This window comes from Carettochelys insculpta, chromosome 9, assembly GCF_033958435.1.
Source record: "Carettochelys insculpta isolate YL-2023 chromosome 9, ASM3395843v1, whole genome shotgun sequence".
Classification (NCBI taxonomy): domain Eukaryota; kingdom Metazoa; phylum Chordata; order Testudines; family Carettochelyidae; genus Carettochelys; species Carettochelys insculpta.
The window spans coordinates 9882397-9899259 of NC_134145.1; the positions used below are offsets into that span (position 1 = coordinate 9882397).

The 16863-nt window shown below is 38.5% G+C and overlaps 1 protein-coding gene across 1 annotated transcript in view; it reads right to left on the minus strand.

Annotated features, from left to right (window-relative positions):
* Positions 1-16863, minus strand: part of FAF1 (Fas associated factor 1) — a 283789-nt gene that overhangs the window by 64514 nt on the left and 202412 nt on the right. Inside the window, exon 13 of the mRNA XM_075002704.1 lies at positions 12259-12413. Within this exon, the coding sequence (XP_074858805.1) occupies positions 12259-12413 (155 nt within the window). The remainder of the gene's footprint in view (positions 1-12258; positions 12414-16863) is intronic.

Genomic DNA, 16863 nt, shown 5'->3' on the forward strand with positions numbered 1-16863 from the left:
AAACACAAAGTGCAATTTGGCCTTATATTTTATTCTTGTGAATTCAATATTGGAAATACATCTGTGAACAATTTAATTTTAAGTGCCACATAACTAAATTTTGATATGGTTGTGCAATGGTAATTGATATCAGTGCTCCTGTTAAAGTGGATCTTTGCCCACAAAAGCTTATGCTCCAAAATATCTGTTAGTCTATAAGTCACCACAGGACTTCTTGTTGTTCTCAATGGTACTACAGCGGATCAAGAGCTGTCTATAAACTATACTTGTATCATTAACAAAACATGATGCAAAAGAACTGACTACAGCAGGGTTCAAAAAAGAACTAATGTTTACTAAGGATAGGTCCATTAATAGCTATTAGCCTGGGTGGGCTGCTATGGTGTCCCTATCCTCTGTTTATCAGAAACTATGTATGGGAAGCAGGGGACAGATCACTTGATGATTATACATTCTGTTCATTTCCTCTGTGGCATTGGCTTTTGTCAGAAGACAGGATATTGGGTAGATGGACCTTTACTACGGCAGTTCTCATATACTAATTGGAAATCTAGCAAAATCTCTTCATGATACAGAGATGAAATCTCATTCCAATCCCAATGGCTGTGTCTACACTAGCCCAAAACTTCGAAATGGCCATGCAAATTCAGCTGTTAGGAACAAGGGGATTTCGAAGTAAGTGGGGTCCTTCCGAAAAGGAGCCCCGTCTGGATGAGCCGCACGGCAATGAGCCATGTCAATTTCGAAGTGCCGCGGCTGCCAGCAACTTCATTAGTAAACTTCAAAATGGCCATTTCCATGGCCATTTTGAAGTTTTGGGCTAGTGTAGACATAGCCAACGTGATGAGAAGAAATGCAAAATGCAGTTCAATAATAAAGAAAAATTACATATGATTGGAAAGCATCTTTTGTAATTTTAATTTAAAACTGAGCAGTCACCCAATATGTAATAAGCAAAAGCTTTATTTGGATTGTCCACTATAACCTGCTGTACATTCGTATAAATGTTTCCATACTTATGTTCTAAACTGCATAGCAGGATAATAATAAAATTTTCTTTTCCTCATTTTACGATCATTAAAATATCTAAGTAATCATTGGTCTGCAGCTCTCAACCCAACTAAAGGTGTTCTGAAAGAGCAGGATTTGTGTATTTATGTATCTTTAAAGGGTGAATTTACTTAAAGAAACTGTAAAATTTCAGAAGCATCTGTGATGTTGAAAGAGCAGTTGTAGCCTCTTCCTAATGTACAAAGAAAAGTAGAGTGAATATTAAATATGCAGGATTCCTAATTACTTTTAATATTAATTTTATAATCTGCAAAGTAAACATAAATCATTAAAATGTTAATTTAAGAATAACACTTTATGTATTAGGTATTTAAATTAAAAACGTTAAACCTGAGGCGATGCAATAATGTATTAAACAAGCTTGCTGTGTAGGGTCCTCATAATACACGGTTAGCATCTTAACCAGTGACGTACCATGCCTTCTACAGCCATAATAATTGACTCACGGAGAAATGAAAAAAAAGACAAGCACGTGGTTAAAAGCTAAAGGCTGCATCTAACTAAGGGAGTCCACAAACTACTCAGCAGAAACTGGTCCAGGGGAGTTTGCAGCAATGGCCATGAAAGCCCAAAGCATGAAAAGAACAGGCTACACTTAGTTTTCACATGCAAAACAATTAGGAATTCAGCTCCAATGCAGTGCTATCAGTCACCTTTCCCTTATGTAAGGTTAAAGAATCCAGGAGAGGGTCATCTCAAGGTTGCATGAGACATGAAAACTCTCCCTTCATCTTGCAGGGTACAGCTTGGTTAAGACTTGATGGATCACTTGATGATTACCTGTTCTGTTCCTTCCCTCAGGGGTACATGACATTGGCCACTGTCAGAAGACAAGATACTGGGCTAGATGCACTTTTGGTCTGACACAGTATGGCTATTCTGATGAGAGACAGTACCCTTCAGCTGCATACCAGGGTTCATCCTCAAAGCTGGCCACAGCTAAACCCAAAGCCACCATCTACCACTAGACACCTGACAGAATAATGAATAAAAATATAATCAAAATACAGTCTGGTCCCTGTCCGGCCTACTAGATTCTGAGACTAAATCTACACTGTCACTCTACTGTGCTACCACTTTCTGGCTCAGGGATGTGAAAAGGCACACCCCACCCAAGCACAACCAAGTTATAATGCTATAAATTGCTAGTTTAAATTGGGAGACAGTGCTTGAAACTGTGCTTCTCCCCTCATAGCGTTTATCTAGCATAGCGGGAGAACACTCTCCCAGTGTTGCTGCCATGGCCAAACTGCCACATATGCACTTTTCTTTTAAGTGTAGTGAAAGCCAAAGAGGAAAACAAAGCAGCTCCACTGCAGTTGACGGTAGTGGGAAAATGTCTTCCAGGGAGCTGGGTAAGCTCAAAGCACACCAGAAAGTTAATGCAATAAAACCATAATGCAGCCAACCACTACAATACCACAAAGGGTGGGCAGCTTTGACTTCAAAGCAGTGCCAACCCTAACCCAGGAGGAACACTACATGCTTTCTGCATTTCTAAATAGGAATTCTCCTGTTCCATCAGGACTACTGCGAAGACTGAGACCGTTTGCAGAAGTAGGTAGACTTGCCTCTGTGTCACCACCCAATACCATCCATTTTCCAGCTGGGCTTTAGGCTTTACTACAGCATGCAAACTGCTCTGGTTGTGTTGGTTGATTGACTTCTGGTGAGGGACTCAGGTCAGGCATCCACAGAAGCTTCAATACCATTTGACCATAAGGCTTAACTGAGGCAACTCTGTAGGTTTAAATGGAGTTGAGCTTTGTTAACTTTCCCTTTTTCCTCTCTGAGGGATCCCAGAGCTCAGTGCAGGGCACATGCTTCTCTGGTCCTCTTTCTCCCCTTCACACGGGGGACCACAGAGTACTGTTCTCTCACACTCTCTCTTCAACAAAGGCGAAAGGCTATGACAGTGAGTACACAGGCTGCACTGACAGGCTTGTGAACCATATCTTTACATCTCCTTTTCATTACGCTTGGCTTGAGTGGCCACATCTGGCTGAGATAGGGTTGGGTCAGAGATAGTTGACTGAGACATAAAGATGTAAAGATAGATCTGAGGCTGCTGGCTATGGCCATTTTCTGTTAATGAAATTTATTTTCAAATCGTTAGTAGCACTGGGTCCTCAGTTCTTCTTTGATACTCAGGTAGCAGAAGTGGCCAAGATTATTTTACCCATCTGTGTGTGCTGAAGAGGTTATCTTTACATTATTAAAAAAGTGGTAGGCACTTAAACAGAAAAAGGACAAAGTCGCTACTGTAAAGAGTTCACTGTCTAAGTTTAGATATAATAAAGTAGAGTGACCTTTCCTTCCAGATGCGACCTTCACCAGTTACCCATGACTCGGTCATTTCACAATGGATTGCTACAATTCACAGGGACATGAAGCTCTGTCTGAAGACCACTTCCAGTTTCAGCTACTGTAGTGTAAAATACAGTTATCTGCTTTTGTAACAGAGTTTTTCATATGGAGTACATCATGGCTGAGCTCCATTTACTAGATGCATTCCCAGCTAAGGTGCCAGTTTTGCACCATAAAGTTCTGTGTGGTTTTAAATCATGTACTGTCTCAACTAATGGACCATCTTTCCCGTGCTTCATATCAATAGCAGAAGACAGTTTTGACTGGAAGTCCTTGTATATGTCCAGGACTGAAAGCACAGGATTCCCAGCTCTGGATTCTTATTCCTCACTGGTCGAACTGAGTACAAATTACTACACCTTCAATCAAGTTCAATCTATTCATGGAGTCTTGTGCTGTAAGAGGTTTGAAAGGCAAGCAGAAGTGAACTTGTGTTTAGTGATGCAGTTTTAAAGGGTTGATACTTGATGTGTCAGATCTGCATGTTAATTTTATATAATTTAAAATATTTTAAACATGCCCAGAGGATAGTGAGGCGCACATATTATCTGGAAAAATATTTATATTAATCAGATCAATGGAGATGATTTTCTCCCCCCATCCCTCCCCACAACTTGTCACTCATGTGACCACATATAACACGGAGCCTAGCAATCTTGGCTAAACCAAAATACATTCTTTTTTTAGGGTTTTAGGCTTCTTAGTTTGTTCAATGAATATTTTAAAACTAGAAACCAGAAATCATCTTAAAGAATATGCATTTTAAAATAAGGATATTTTACCTTTTCTGATAGAAGTTCAGAGTCTTATAAACAGTTTAACTATCATCAATATACAGGCTGGGTTGTTCACAATCTAAAGAGACAATCACCTTTTATGCTTTTCCTTTTTTCTTCATCTCAGTGCTATTAGGAAACTATTCACAAGCACAACCCTGAACAATACTATGCAGTAATTATGACTAGATGACAAAGAGATGTGAACAATTACTGAGCCCATTTTGAAACCCTACACTAATAAAGTCATTAGATGCTGCCCTTGCCATGATCCTTCTAAAAGCTTCTGAAGTTACAAGAACACACGGCATTGTTTGTAGGGACAATTGCTGCTGGCAGAATGCAAACCTTGAGTTAAACCATGCTGCAAATTGATCTTGACATTCTGTTAAGACCGCCACTAAAATCAAAAGCAAAGTAGAAAAGGAGAAAATGAGCGGGTGGGATTTAATCATGGAACAGGAGGGTTCCCTCCTCACCTTCTTTCCTCCTCCTCCTCAAAACAAACCATAGAGAAAATGACAGACTTGTCTGGTGTTTGGGAACCTTTATTTTAAAAACATTAATTAGACTCTTGACCTGGCTGATTCTAGTGTCTAGCACTGTATTGCTTTTAAAGGATATTAAACAGAATGTTGCAAAAAGAATAAGTATGTTTGACAAAACTGTATAAAAACCTTTAGTGCGCACTGAAAGCCATAATGCTCAAAGAAAGAGTCCATCTGGTTTGCAAGCTACCTATACAGAATCTGTATTCACACCCTGGGAAGCAGTCAGAAATTAACGCTCACCAAATCCATAACGCATAGACGCTACACCTGCAGTTGGAGGATCAAATTTGGACAGGAGAGGTACAATATGTTATGGTCAACTGGTCTTCATCCAGGCATGCATCATTCAGTAGGTTAGTATTAAGGGTCAGCAATTGTGAATATGGCTAATTACTTGATGATGGCAATTGCAGGTGAGGACAATCTGCTGTTGAGAGGTGCTTTAGTCAATTAACAACTTCCTAAGGTTCATCAAAGTGAAAAACTATCATTTGAAAATTAAGACTAACAAGCACCTGTCAGCACAACTGAGTACAGTTGGCAAAGCCTTGAAATACTGCACCCAAGTGTTTAAAGTTCAGAAAAGCTGAGAAACTAAAAGACACTCAAGCTTGTTTCATGTATTTGCTTATGCATTATATATACATACATGCTAATGGTAGTAACCTTTGTTTGGCATTGCCTTAGCCTGGGCATTTTGAGTGTAGTTGTAACATTCTCCCAAAGGTTATGTTCATATATTTTATATATATTATATATATACGCGCGCACACACACACACACACACACTATATAAAAGTATGTGTATGTGCCTATGTACTTTTTTATTACTATGTTCATTCATCTCTCTCACATGCACACACACATATACACGCCAATGTTTTTCAGGTTGCAAAGGCAAACATCGCATAGCTGGGAAGGGCCAGACTTACAGTTGTCCATGCAACCTTCACTGGGTCCCCTTGTGTGTCTATCATGTGTTCTGCAGATAAAAGTATTTTGTAATCATGTAATTAGAGACTTCATCATAATGAATACGTACATGGGGAAACAACTAAGGTTGCATACACAATTACTGTATAGATCTGGCATTTCCTAATTTCTGAGTGCCTGAGTTTACAACCTAAATTATAGTCTTTTAAGCTAGATTTTTACATGTAATATCCTAGGGTTTTTCTGAAGGAAAAATTTAAAACAAAATTTACAGGGTATAATTTGAACAGCTCCCTCATCATACATCATCAGCAGAGTTTGAACCCTAAACTTCCAGTGCTGCAGCACAGACTTATTGTTACTCTTGTAGATAAAACAATATCCGCCGACAGCTTCAGAAAACTGTTATTTCAGAAGCACAGTGCATGGTCTGGTGATGCCATATGCTGGACAATCGTTGGAAGCCCTCTGGCCTGCCTGTCTCTTTCTCTGATCCATCTGGCAATTCAAAGATTTCCTGCTCCTTGTGGTGCCACCAGAGAGGGGGATGGGTTGGTGTTGCCATGCACGGGGTTCTTATGGTGTGGTCAGGGCTTTCTCTGGACCGCACTGGCACAGCTACACTGACAGGTATTCCCAGTGGAGAACATGTTGCTGCTGTTTTGGCAGTGGCATGGTGCCACTTCCTCAGGGTATTCATGGTCAGTTATTGATTAGCCATTTTTAATGGTTTACAAATCAGCCAAACCTGGATGGTATTTATAGGGCAAGTGCAAGTCACATCACTAGTTCTGACAAGCTGTCTCTGCTGAATTTCAAAGATCTCCCGCAAGTAATGGAGGTGTTAGGGCTTCTCAAAACAAAAAGTGAAAAAAGGTGATGTTTGAAATGGAGAGCATTAGGCAAGCTAAATACATGGGCTGCCACAAGTTCTTTCTGCACATATAGCAATGTACAAAAACACAGTTCAAATGACCTCTGAGAATGGCTGAAAAATGCCCAAGTTCATACAAGATCAAATCAAGGTTATGCCTCTTACTGGTGTATGCTCCACTGCACATGCAGCTGGGTGCCCAGACTTGTACCTGGAATACAATGCACTGACAGATATCTAGGCTCCTTAGCCCTAGGCCATGATGGAGGCAGGCTGCATCCTCTCCTCTGATGGTCCAATTAAATTATGGGTGGACCCTCTCCAGGTCACCTAATTCCAAGGACATTTTCATTTATCTTCTTTAGTTTTTTTCAGTCTGACTTCCTAGAAGATTCTGGATTTTGGAGCAGTAAACAACTAATGTTACTATAGATCACCTGCTCCAGGGCTGACAGATATCAGGTGCATCTTGTGGGGTTAAGTGACAGTATAGGCAAATACAGAAAGGAGAGGGGAGGGCAGTAGAGATTGACTGTAGATTCCTCATCCCAACTGCTGCCAGGATCTACTATAATGTTTATATATTGTCTCGCTGAGGTCAGTTGTACAGTCTGTTGTTGTTCCCATGTTGGTCTCAGGATATTAGTGATACGAAGTGGGGGAGGTAATATCTTCTACTGAACCAAACTCTGCTGGTAAGAGAGACAAGCTTTCAAGCTACACTGAGCTTTTCTTCAGGTCACAACTCAGCTCAGCATAGCTCAAAAGACTGTCTTTTTTACCAATAGAAGTTGGTCCAATAAAAGCTATTTCACTCCCCAATTTGACTCAGTTTGATCTCTTGGTATTTATACATAGGATGGTGCCTGTACTCAGCATTCCCAGTCCCAGTGAGTAGTTGCATATTTAAATATAGAACTCAGGGAATGGAAAAGCTAATGTTATAATAGCAGCATTAAAACTCATCCATGAAACACAAATACAGTATTTTTGATAACTAAACTGTCACATTTATACCTGAGTGTATAAAGTCAATTTTCCTTTTTAAAAAATTATTTCACCAACAGCAAAATGTTTTCATTCTAGGGCTAAGATTATTGCCTCACTGACATATCAAATGTAAGTTTTTTTGTTTGTTACTATTAGTACTAAAAATCAACTAACTGACTTAACAACTGTCACCTAAACTTTAAATAACAAGTAAAAAAAAAGTTACAAAAAATTAACTCACTGAGGTTTAAGATACAGGGAATAGGAAATCTCTTGCTGGGAGATTCATGTACAATAAAATAAAAACACTAGCTTCTTCTCCTCAGTTAATTTACCTATTTTATTACATCAATTCTTTCATGTTTTCATTCTCATTCTTTTATTCCAGTGCTTTTACCATTTAGGAGAAACTTCTTAGCTCATGTCAGCCAAGTAAAACAACAAACACAATCAGAATGTGCAGCATTTAAAGAGATTGCGCCGTACATGTAAAACTTGGATCAGACACAAGAAGCGCCTTGAAAGTCAAAACAGAACATCTAGTTTACTGTACGTTAAACCCTCCATTTAATGGACTAATAGTGGGGAAGGGGCATCTGTTAATGCCGAAAGTCCATTATATCCGAATGGTTATACTGTATGATGATGCACTGACCTTCCCAGCCCATCACTTACTCCGGTCCTCTGTCCCATTCTTCCCCTCACACCTCTAACTCCCTGTCCAAATTACCAGGAGAGGAGGTGAATGCTGGCCTGGCTCCTTCCACCTCCTGCAGCTCTCAGCGCTGAGGCTCCTCCTCCCCTGGCTCCACGCCGGCCGCGTCAAGGCAAACCACGGCTGAGCATGGCTGCCCCCAGCGTGCCAGCAGGCAGCAGCCCCAACACCATGGCTGCCATTGTAGGCAGTGGTGGCCAGGCAGTGGTGGCCAGGCCAGGCACCAACATGCTCCGCGCAGCCAGGGCTGGGGGAGGAGAGCTCCTGTGCCCCACCACAGGCTTTCCCCCCACCCCCGGCTCCTCTGGCCCCAGCCGCTGTGGCGGCCCCTCCAGCCTCGGTGGCCCCAGCCACTCTGGCAGCTCCTCCAGCCTTGGTGGGGCTGTGGTGAATCTCCGACATTTATTTGGGGGAGGATGTCTGACACTGTCCATTATTTCCGAAGTCCGTTATATCAGGGTTCGTTAAATCAAGGGTTTACTGTATTAACTAGAACTGTCTTATTTAACAATATAGCATTCCACATATAGGTGCTCCTTGAGAACCATTTAGATATAAAAATATATCTTGTAGTCATAGTACTAACTAACTGGCATGATTTCTTGTGTCACTGAGAGCAATGGAGATCACCAAACACTTGTCCTTACCAACTCAGTTCCTGCTGAAATTATTTACAAAACTCCCACTGACATACTTTAGCGGTTGCCGAGTTGATAGAGCCACTAGGGTCCAAGCCTGCAAGGAATGAACGGCTTGAGGCACATTCCTACATTAAAGCTAACTGAATTTTTTTGTTAGAAAATGATGAAAAATCTCAACATTGTAAAGCTGTTTCTGTTCCAGAGGGCTCAAAACAATATATGACTGCCACCGTTTTCTGATGATAAACAGGTATCTATACCATAGCTTCTGATTAGGGCTCTTTTAAAAATAAAACCTATAGTAGAGTTATTACAACATTTTAAAAACAATTTTAATGAAAAATGCTGTTGCTGCAAAAGGAAAGATTGTGGCAAAATAATTTAATTCTTGATTGCTGAGAACACTTACGATTCTCACTCACGCATAGGCCCACACTCCTGTTTTCTTGAATGTCAGAAATCACTATATTGTGAGGTTATTATTGAGCAAGCTGAACACAATATGTTGGGCTGTTATGCTTTAGAGTAAAAAATTCTGAGACGCTTTGATCATTTGTAACACAACATGCTCGGTTCTCATAACATAAGTACTGAGACTGGATTATTCTATAGGCCCTCATCCTACAACAAAACCTGCTAGCACAGGTCCTTACACCCATGCAGGTCCTAATTTATGCCACCTATATTCTGTATAGGATTACCAGTACATGCCAGTGATCCCAACTGTTAACCAGCATGAGAACAGAAAATCGGAGTATCTCGGGAGAGGCTGCATAATTTTTTGTTGAGATGGAAAGAAATTGTCTTTAGCAGACAGCTGATCTCCATGCCAAATTACTCACCATAGAACAGTGAAAGCTGTCCTTTTAACAGCACAGTAGTACTCCTGGTCTGAGATAACCCACAGAATTAGACGCCATGAATCAGAATTTATAAAATAAACAGGCCTGATTCCCCTCTGCATCACACTAGTTTTATACTCATCCAGTTCCACTGACAGTGAAGTTACTCCTGAACTGAACTGGCATAAAAGTAGTTGTTCTGTATTCTCTTTTCCCCTTCTGCTTGAAGTATAAGGGTAGAGGTGCATAATAAAGTTACATCAGTGTCCACTGTTGTTTCATTGAGAAACATTTTGTATATTGTTTATCAGTTTTCAAGTTAAACAATGGTGCTAATGAGTCATTTATTTATAGCAATATCCACTGCCTCTGTGAGTACCTTCCAAAAAGAGAAAGAGGCATAGTTCCTGCCCCAATGATGCTCACAACCTAAAAAGGAGTATGTAACATTATACATAAACAATGAATCATGTTATTTTGTGTTCAGGTGTTCTGTTTACCCCTTACTAATTTTTAACCTCACTGTTAATATGACCTTTTTTTTTTTTTTGTTATAAGCTGTTACCAGAAAGCAAAAAAATGAAGGCTTAACAATCCTATCATACTATACAATCAGTGACTAGATTTGCAGAGAATAGCTATAAAGCCTTAAACAAGCCCTTTATTTTGTGTTTTAAAAGTGTCATAAGGAGTTAATAGGACACAGCTGTACAGGCTCTTTCTAACAAGCAGCTTCTGTCGCTTTGGTCACCACAGGTGTCTCTGTAACCTGCAAACTCTTATTACTAGTGTATCAAAGTTGTGCTACTTAATAGACTTCTTTAGTAAAACACAACAAAGCAATTACTTGGCTGTTGATTGTCAGCCATAAAAACTCCCTCAAACACAGTTTTTCAAAAGAAACTACACTGCAATTTTTTGTCATTGTAAAATAAAAGAAACTAGTGAATTAAATGGAGAACACAACAATATAACAGCAGGTAGTCAACTGAACTTAGCCACTACAGATGGTTTAGAAATAGTGTTTCCTTTTACATCAAGTTGGAGGATAAAAGAAAAGGAGGAGGCTTCTTACTGCCAATGAATGGCAATACCAAAAGATTTAGCAAAGTCTCCAGTCTCTGTATTTGGCCTCATGAAAGACCCTAGATGCTTCATTTTGATCTGTGTTTGGCATTGCTTTTTTCATCACCTTTAACTAAGTGTGATTAATACAATGATGTCATTAAAACACATTAAAAGAATTAAAAGGATGGGGGCTTTTGCAACACTGAAGATATTCAAGGTTAAGTTACTATACCCTGTGAAATAGATCAAAATAGGTTGTTTTTTTTAAAAGAGAAAATTACTGCACAAGATATTGCTCTCTTTTTCTCTCACACACTTCATCAAAAGAAAGACTAACCAGAGTTTACATGTTTGAGGCATAAGAATGGATAGTCTATAATCAGAAATCCAATTACTACTGAGCCTCAAGGCCACAGGAACACAAATCTAGATGATTTCTAATTGCTCAATAATCATTTGAATTTGGTCAGAACAATGAAGTTTCCCTTAAGTGAATCAATTTAACCTCTTTTGTTCACAAAACAGCACATTATTGTTGCATTAACACACCCAAAATAGCATCATGGCAAGTGCCAGTCATATGTGCACGTCAAACACGATGAAATGAAGTTCACGTTAGAAACTCAAACAGGCCCAACTTTAAAACCTTCATAATTTTTCAAGACATCATGATCAACAGAACAAATAAACATATCCCAATATCTGCAAGAGGGAATTGTTTTTATATATTAAGGTATGGATGGATTGCTGACTGTGTGCAAGAGAAGCTTTTGTATAAACCAAATATATCGATCAACTTGTGGTAGTATTAAAACTATAACCTACTTAGTTGATGTAGTCTACAATAGTTCCTTAAAATTATTGTTTTTGTAAGGCACCATTTAACTTATTAAAAATATTATATTTGCATTGTGATTTCTGATCATTAAAAAATATGGTCCACAGGAGAATTTTATTTGTTATATGAATTGCTCCCTTTTAAATTTGTTTTACAATTAATTTTTAAAATAACTTGTATTTAAGATAATGATTTCTTCCAACTGCAGTAACAAAAAAGTGCTCATAAGACACCCAGGTAGTTAATATAATCACTTCTCAATCAGTTGGTGTTGCTCACTCATTTGGCAATTCAAAACAAAACCTAAAAATGAGTTTATATTGCCCTTGTGCTAAACCTGGAACGAAACAAACAGTATATAAGAACAACAGTTTGTGATCTTATAACAAGAACAAAAGAGAGTCAAATTTGCAGCTGGTGTAAACTGGCACAGCTCCATTGACTTCACTGAAGCTGAGCTAACTTAGACTAGAGAACACAGAAAGGATTTTTTTAAATTTAAATAGACCCTAAGCAACAAGACATTTGTTACACAGACATAGCAAGTTCCTTGAAACAAAAGCAGCTCAACTCACAGCTCAAACTGCATTACCTTGCTCTGTTTGCTTCTTTTGTCATATCCCATGCCCAGGTTATGAAGTTCTGACTCAGATATGAAACAATAGATTCGGCACAAAGCATTTGTGAGCAGAACACATTGGTTAGTACGCTTTCATCATGGTGGAGGTAGATAGCAAGAAGCTTTCTCTGCAAAGACAGGAAAAAATAATGATCAGTGAAAATACCTGTTTCAGAGTCTTTTTAGTAACTTAAAATTATTGCTGTAGGTGTGTGTTAGTGCGCACAAAAATGTCTGCAGTGAGAGACTAACTCTCAACATAAACAAATGCTGTTTCTGTAATGTTCTGATTCAGCTGTTTCTTAGTGCAGTAACATGGAAAAAGAAAAACTGAATTCTTGCAATTAAAGTCAAACTGCTCTCCCTCCCTCAAAATCCATTCAAATATTTTTAATCTGAATAGTCAGCATTCTCTTTCAAAATCCAAGAAAAGGGCCAAAAATGAATTTGTATTTTTATGACCAAAAGTGATACGGGATGTCTCTGAAAGACATTAATAGTAAAGATATAAATTTTAACCCCAAAATAAAAAGCTAATTTAAAGAGAAGGACCTGGAGTCCACATTTGGCAGACTCCTGGAAAATGCATAGCATGGAACATCCATTTTACATTTAGTTCTGAGAATGACTTAACTATTTTTGGCTTGCTGTACAGTAAAGACAATATTCAATACAGTTGCTGTTTATCAAAATACATGCCTTTTGCCACGTCAAAGTAAACTGCAAATATTCAGCTTAACAAAATGATAATGAATTGTTGTTAGCCTGGCAGTTGCCATCAAAGCCAATTTAAGCAGCAATTAGGATTTCCTGTTTTGCTGAAGACTACAGTATTTTAGAGATGATGTACTTGCAAGGAAAAGGATAACAACTGCATCATTCCTTTGAAACTCCACCAAACAATACCTAAATCTATACTGAAGGTAGCCAACAATGCAACTGCGCATTCTTCCCATAATATGGAGACATAATGGCAGACTCCATGTTGGGTTGGGAAGTAACTAGTATATCTGTAGGTATATGGGGTAGAATATGAGGTTGGAATGATTTAGAGAAAAAAAGATGAGCAGGGGAAAGGACATGGTCTGATCACTGGTATCTGAATAAATCAAACACAGTTTGCAAAAAGCAACAGAAAATAACCACAAAAATGATCGTTAGGGACATTATTTTAAAATACTGCTTAAATACCCATGTTGAAAAGGCAAGTGACACGTATGGCAAATGGGCTGGTCTTTTTACATATGATTTTTGTAAAGCAAATTGAAAAATCTATCCATAAGAAGTAAGATCTACAGTAGATATTGATCTGGTAGCCTGCATTAATACATCAGGGTATGGGGTGAAATTTCGGAGCAATTAATTTTTAGAAAAACCAGTGTATTTATAACCTAGAATACGGACTATGGGTAAAACTTAGTACTGTCTGTTTAAACAAAAAGAAGAGTATATTTGAACACTAGACTTTGGGAAAGGAATTAGTAATATACATTAATATTTGTCTGATTTAATTTAAATGTTCTTCAGAACCAAATACACATGTGCCAGGAAAGGCCATTAATAAGCCTAACATGCAGAGTTCCATATAAGTGCAGACAACAGTATTGACTGAAACTAAACTTGAAAATCCAGGGCACTAATGCACAATATCAAGCAATAAAACAGAATCTCTGTGGTGATATTTAATTTAAAAAGAAGAAAGAGACAGGGGAAGATCAGGCACTGTCTGTTTTTGAGGATCAGCCGTTCTGCATTTCAAAGCATCGATCCCTGCAATATCCAGGTTACTGTGCTAGAATCTCGACTATTATATAGCAGTTGTAAGAGAGGGAGGGCAAAGATGTGTTTACTCAGTGATTAGAGCCTTAGAATAAGCCTCTAGCTCCTAGAGAGACAGCTCACCACTTATTCATTTGGGCCAATTCACAAAGCCTAGAAAGATTAAACATCCATGCTGGGAAGACAAGCGAATGCAGACGGTGAAAAAGAAATAAAAATTCTTTAAAAACTCTTAGATGACTTCATTATTTTTTCCACAAGGAAACTTTAGGAAAGTGTTTAGTTAGAGAAAAACCCACATTGACCTTTCTCTAAACCCTTAATCTTTCCTTTGTGGTGGCCCTGCTTTGTGGTAAGCGGATGGCTTTGCTCTCCTCTTTTCACTGGGAGCTGATAAAAAAAGGCTCTTGAGAAACACTTTTAGTTCCAAAGAAACAACCCCATGAAACTGTTAAATATGAGATTCCGTCCAACACAATGTCCCAAAATATGTACAGTTCTAAGATTAAAGATTAGCGACAAATTTTAGTACATAAGATAGGCACATAAATTCACACACACACAAACGACAGATGTCTACATTTGATTACCTTATTTGTGGATGTAATTCATCATTTTCATCAGGTAGTTAGGTGGCTAAACTATCATTTGTAACTGCAGTTCATTACACCTGTAAAATCATGGGCCTAGAAGATTTATAGGCCACACTGTGGTTTATTATTTGGATAACCGTAAAAAGAGGCAGTAGGAAGATAATTTAAACTATATCCAATATGCTTTAACAATCAAAAGCAGTCATCTTCTGAGCATCCTTTGCTAGGAAAATGTACATTGCCATGGTATTTTTTACAATGCACATTTTAGTTTTTCTAATACTTTAGGGCTGGGATTTCCAAAAATGCCAAAGGACCTGATTTTTAAAGATTAATTTCAAATGAAGTTATGTTCCTAAATGCTTTTGAAAATTCCTCCAAGTGTCTATCTGCATCATTAAGTGCTGAAATACTTTAAACACATTTTAGGCACATAAGACTCACAGAAAGTTCATGGAGCTCAGTGCCCACAGCACTTTAGAAAAATCACATACCTAGGTTGCAAATAGTTCCACCTGGGACTTTATCAGGATAATAAGTTTTCCGCTACTCATATTCGTGTACAAGGTGTTGAAAAAGATGAGAAGGTGCATTATGTTAATATTCCTAGAGGGCCTCAGTGATGGACCCTTTATCAGTGACACACTAAGACTCCCACCATCAGACTTCTTGTGCAGAAACCCAATACTTTTCACCCATTTAATAGTCATGACCATCAAAGTCTCAAGAACACTTTCATACTCCTGTGGAACTGGAGAAAAGTTCTTTTCTTTTGCACATATTTAGAAGGAATGAGGGAACCCCTGTCACTGACGGTTTTGGTAGGAACAAACAAATGACAAAGTAGATCTTAAAGATGTTGAAAGAATGGACTGTTTCAGCAGATTGGCAATAGGGAAAGCTGATCCTTCACCCTTAAGTCCAACCTACATAAGTTCCTACTAGATATATGTCCACATCTTAGAAACAAATATTATAATTAGCATTCTTTTGGACAGTTTCAGAAAGACATAAGATTAAATGGATATAGGGACTGACTCATCAAATCACTACAAGAAGTGAGTCTCAATTCAGACACCTAACCAGGTACTTGAAATCCTATTTCACCATCAGTTTTGCAGCCAAACAGGTGATTTCAATCTCTGGACCAGATAATCTAGAACTACTGTGGCCAGGAAAAAGTTAGCATTTGCCATAAACTACAACACTGATGTATCAGAGTCATCAGTTTTCCTTTAAATTTAGAAAAGGGCTTACCAATTTGCCAGACATCTAAGTAGTCACATGATTAAGCCTGTGAGTTACAAGTAGATATACAAAACAAGGAAGGGGTTTCCTACCAACAAGAGAGAACAACATGCAGGATACTGGTTAAGAAGCTGAGCTAGCAAAAGCACAAGAAATTAACACATATCTAGCTCAGTGTTCCATATGGCAGCTGTGAAACTAATTAGTTTTGTTCATTTCATTTGTCTGGTGCTGCATGGCAAAGGCGTGATCATGACCAGAAGCACAAGCTCCATACGAAGGCTAAGAGCATTACATCTGCACACACTTGGAAAGTTAACTTTACAACACAAGGGAAAGAAACTCAAGAGATTTTTAAACCAAAACTTAAATTGCACATATCAGTAGTTTAGGCTTCCACAGTCACAGAGAGCTTCTCACTAGCTATTGATGACTGGGCAAGAGGACTTTTACAAGCGTTTAGATCAGTGGTTTTCAAGCTGTGCTCTACAGACCTCAGAGAGGTCTGCAGACTATAGTCTAAGTTTTCTAAATTTGAAAAGAGGTTGAAAACCCCACTGCTTTAGAGTCATAATGCTAAATAGATTTTAAGGCCAAAAGAGACCAAACTGATAATCTACAATGACCTCCTGCATAATACAAGCCATGTAACTTCACCAAGTAATTTCAGCAGCAAGTCTATGATTTCTGTTTGAGCTATCACATATCTTTAAGAAAAACAACCAGTCTTGATTAAAAGACTAAGGGATGAAGAAACCACCGCATCCTTCAGGAAATTGTTCTAACAGTTAATTACTCCCTCACTGTTAAAAATGTTCACCTTATTTCTAGTTTAAATTTACCTAGCTTCAGTTTTCAGACATGAGAACTCTTTATTCCCTCTTTTGCAAGTTTCAAGAGCTGTCTACTGTTAGAAATCTCGCCCCACAAACAGGAATATGCAGAATACGATCACATA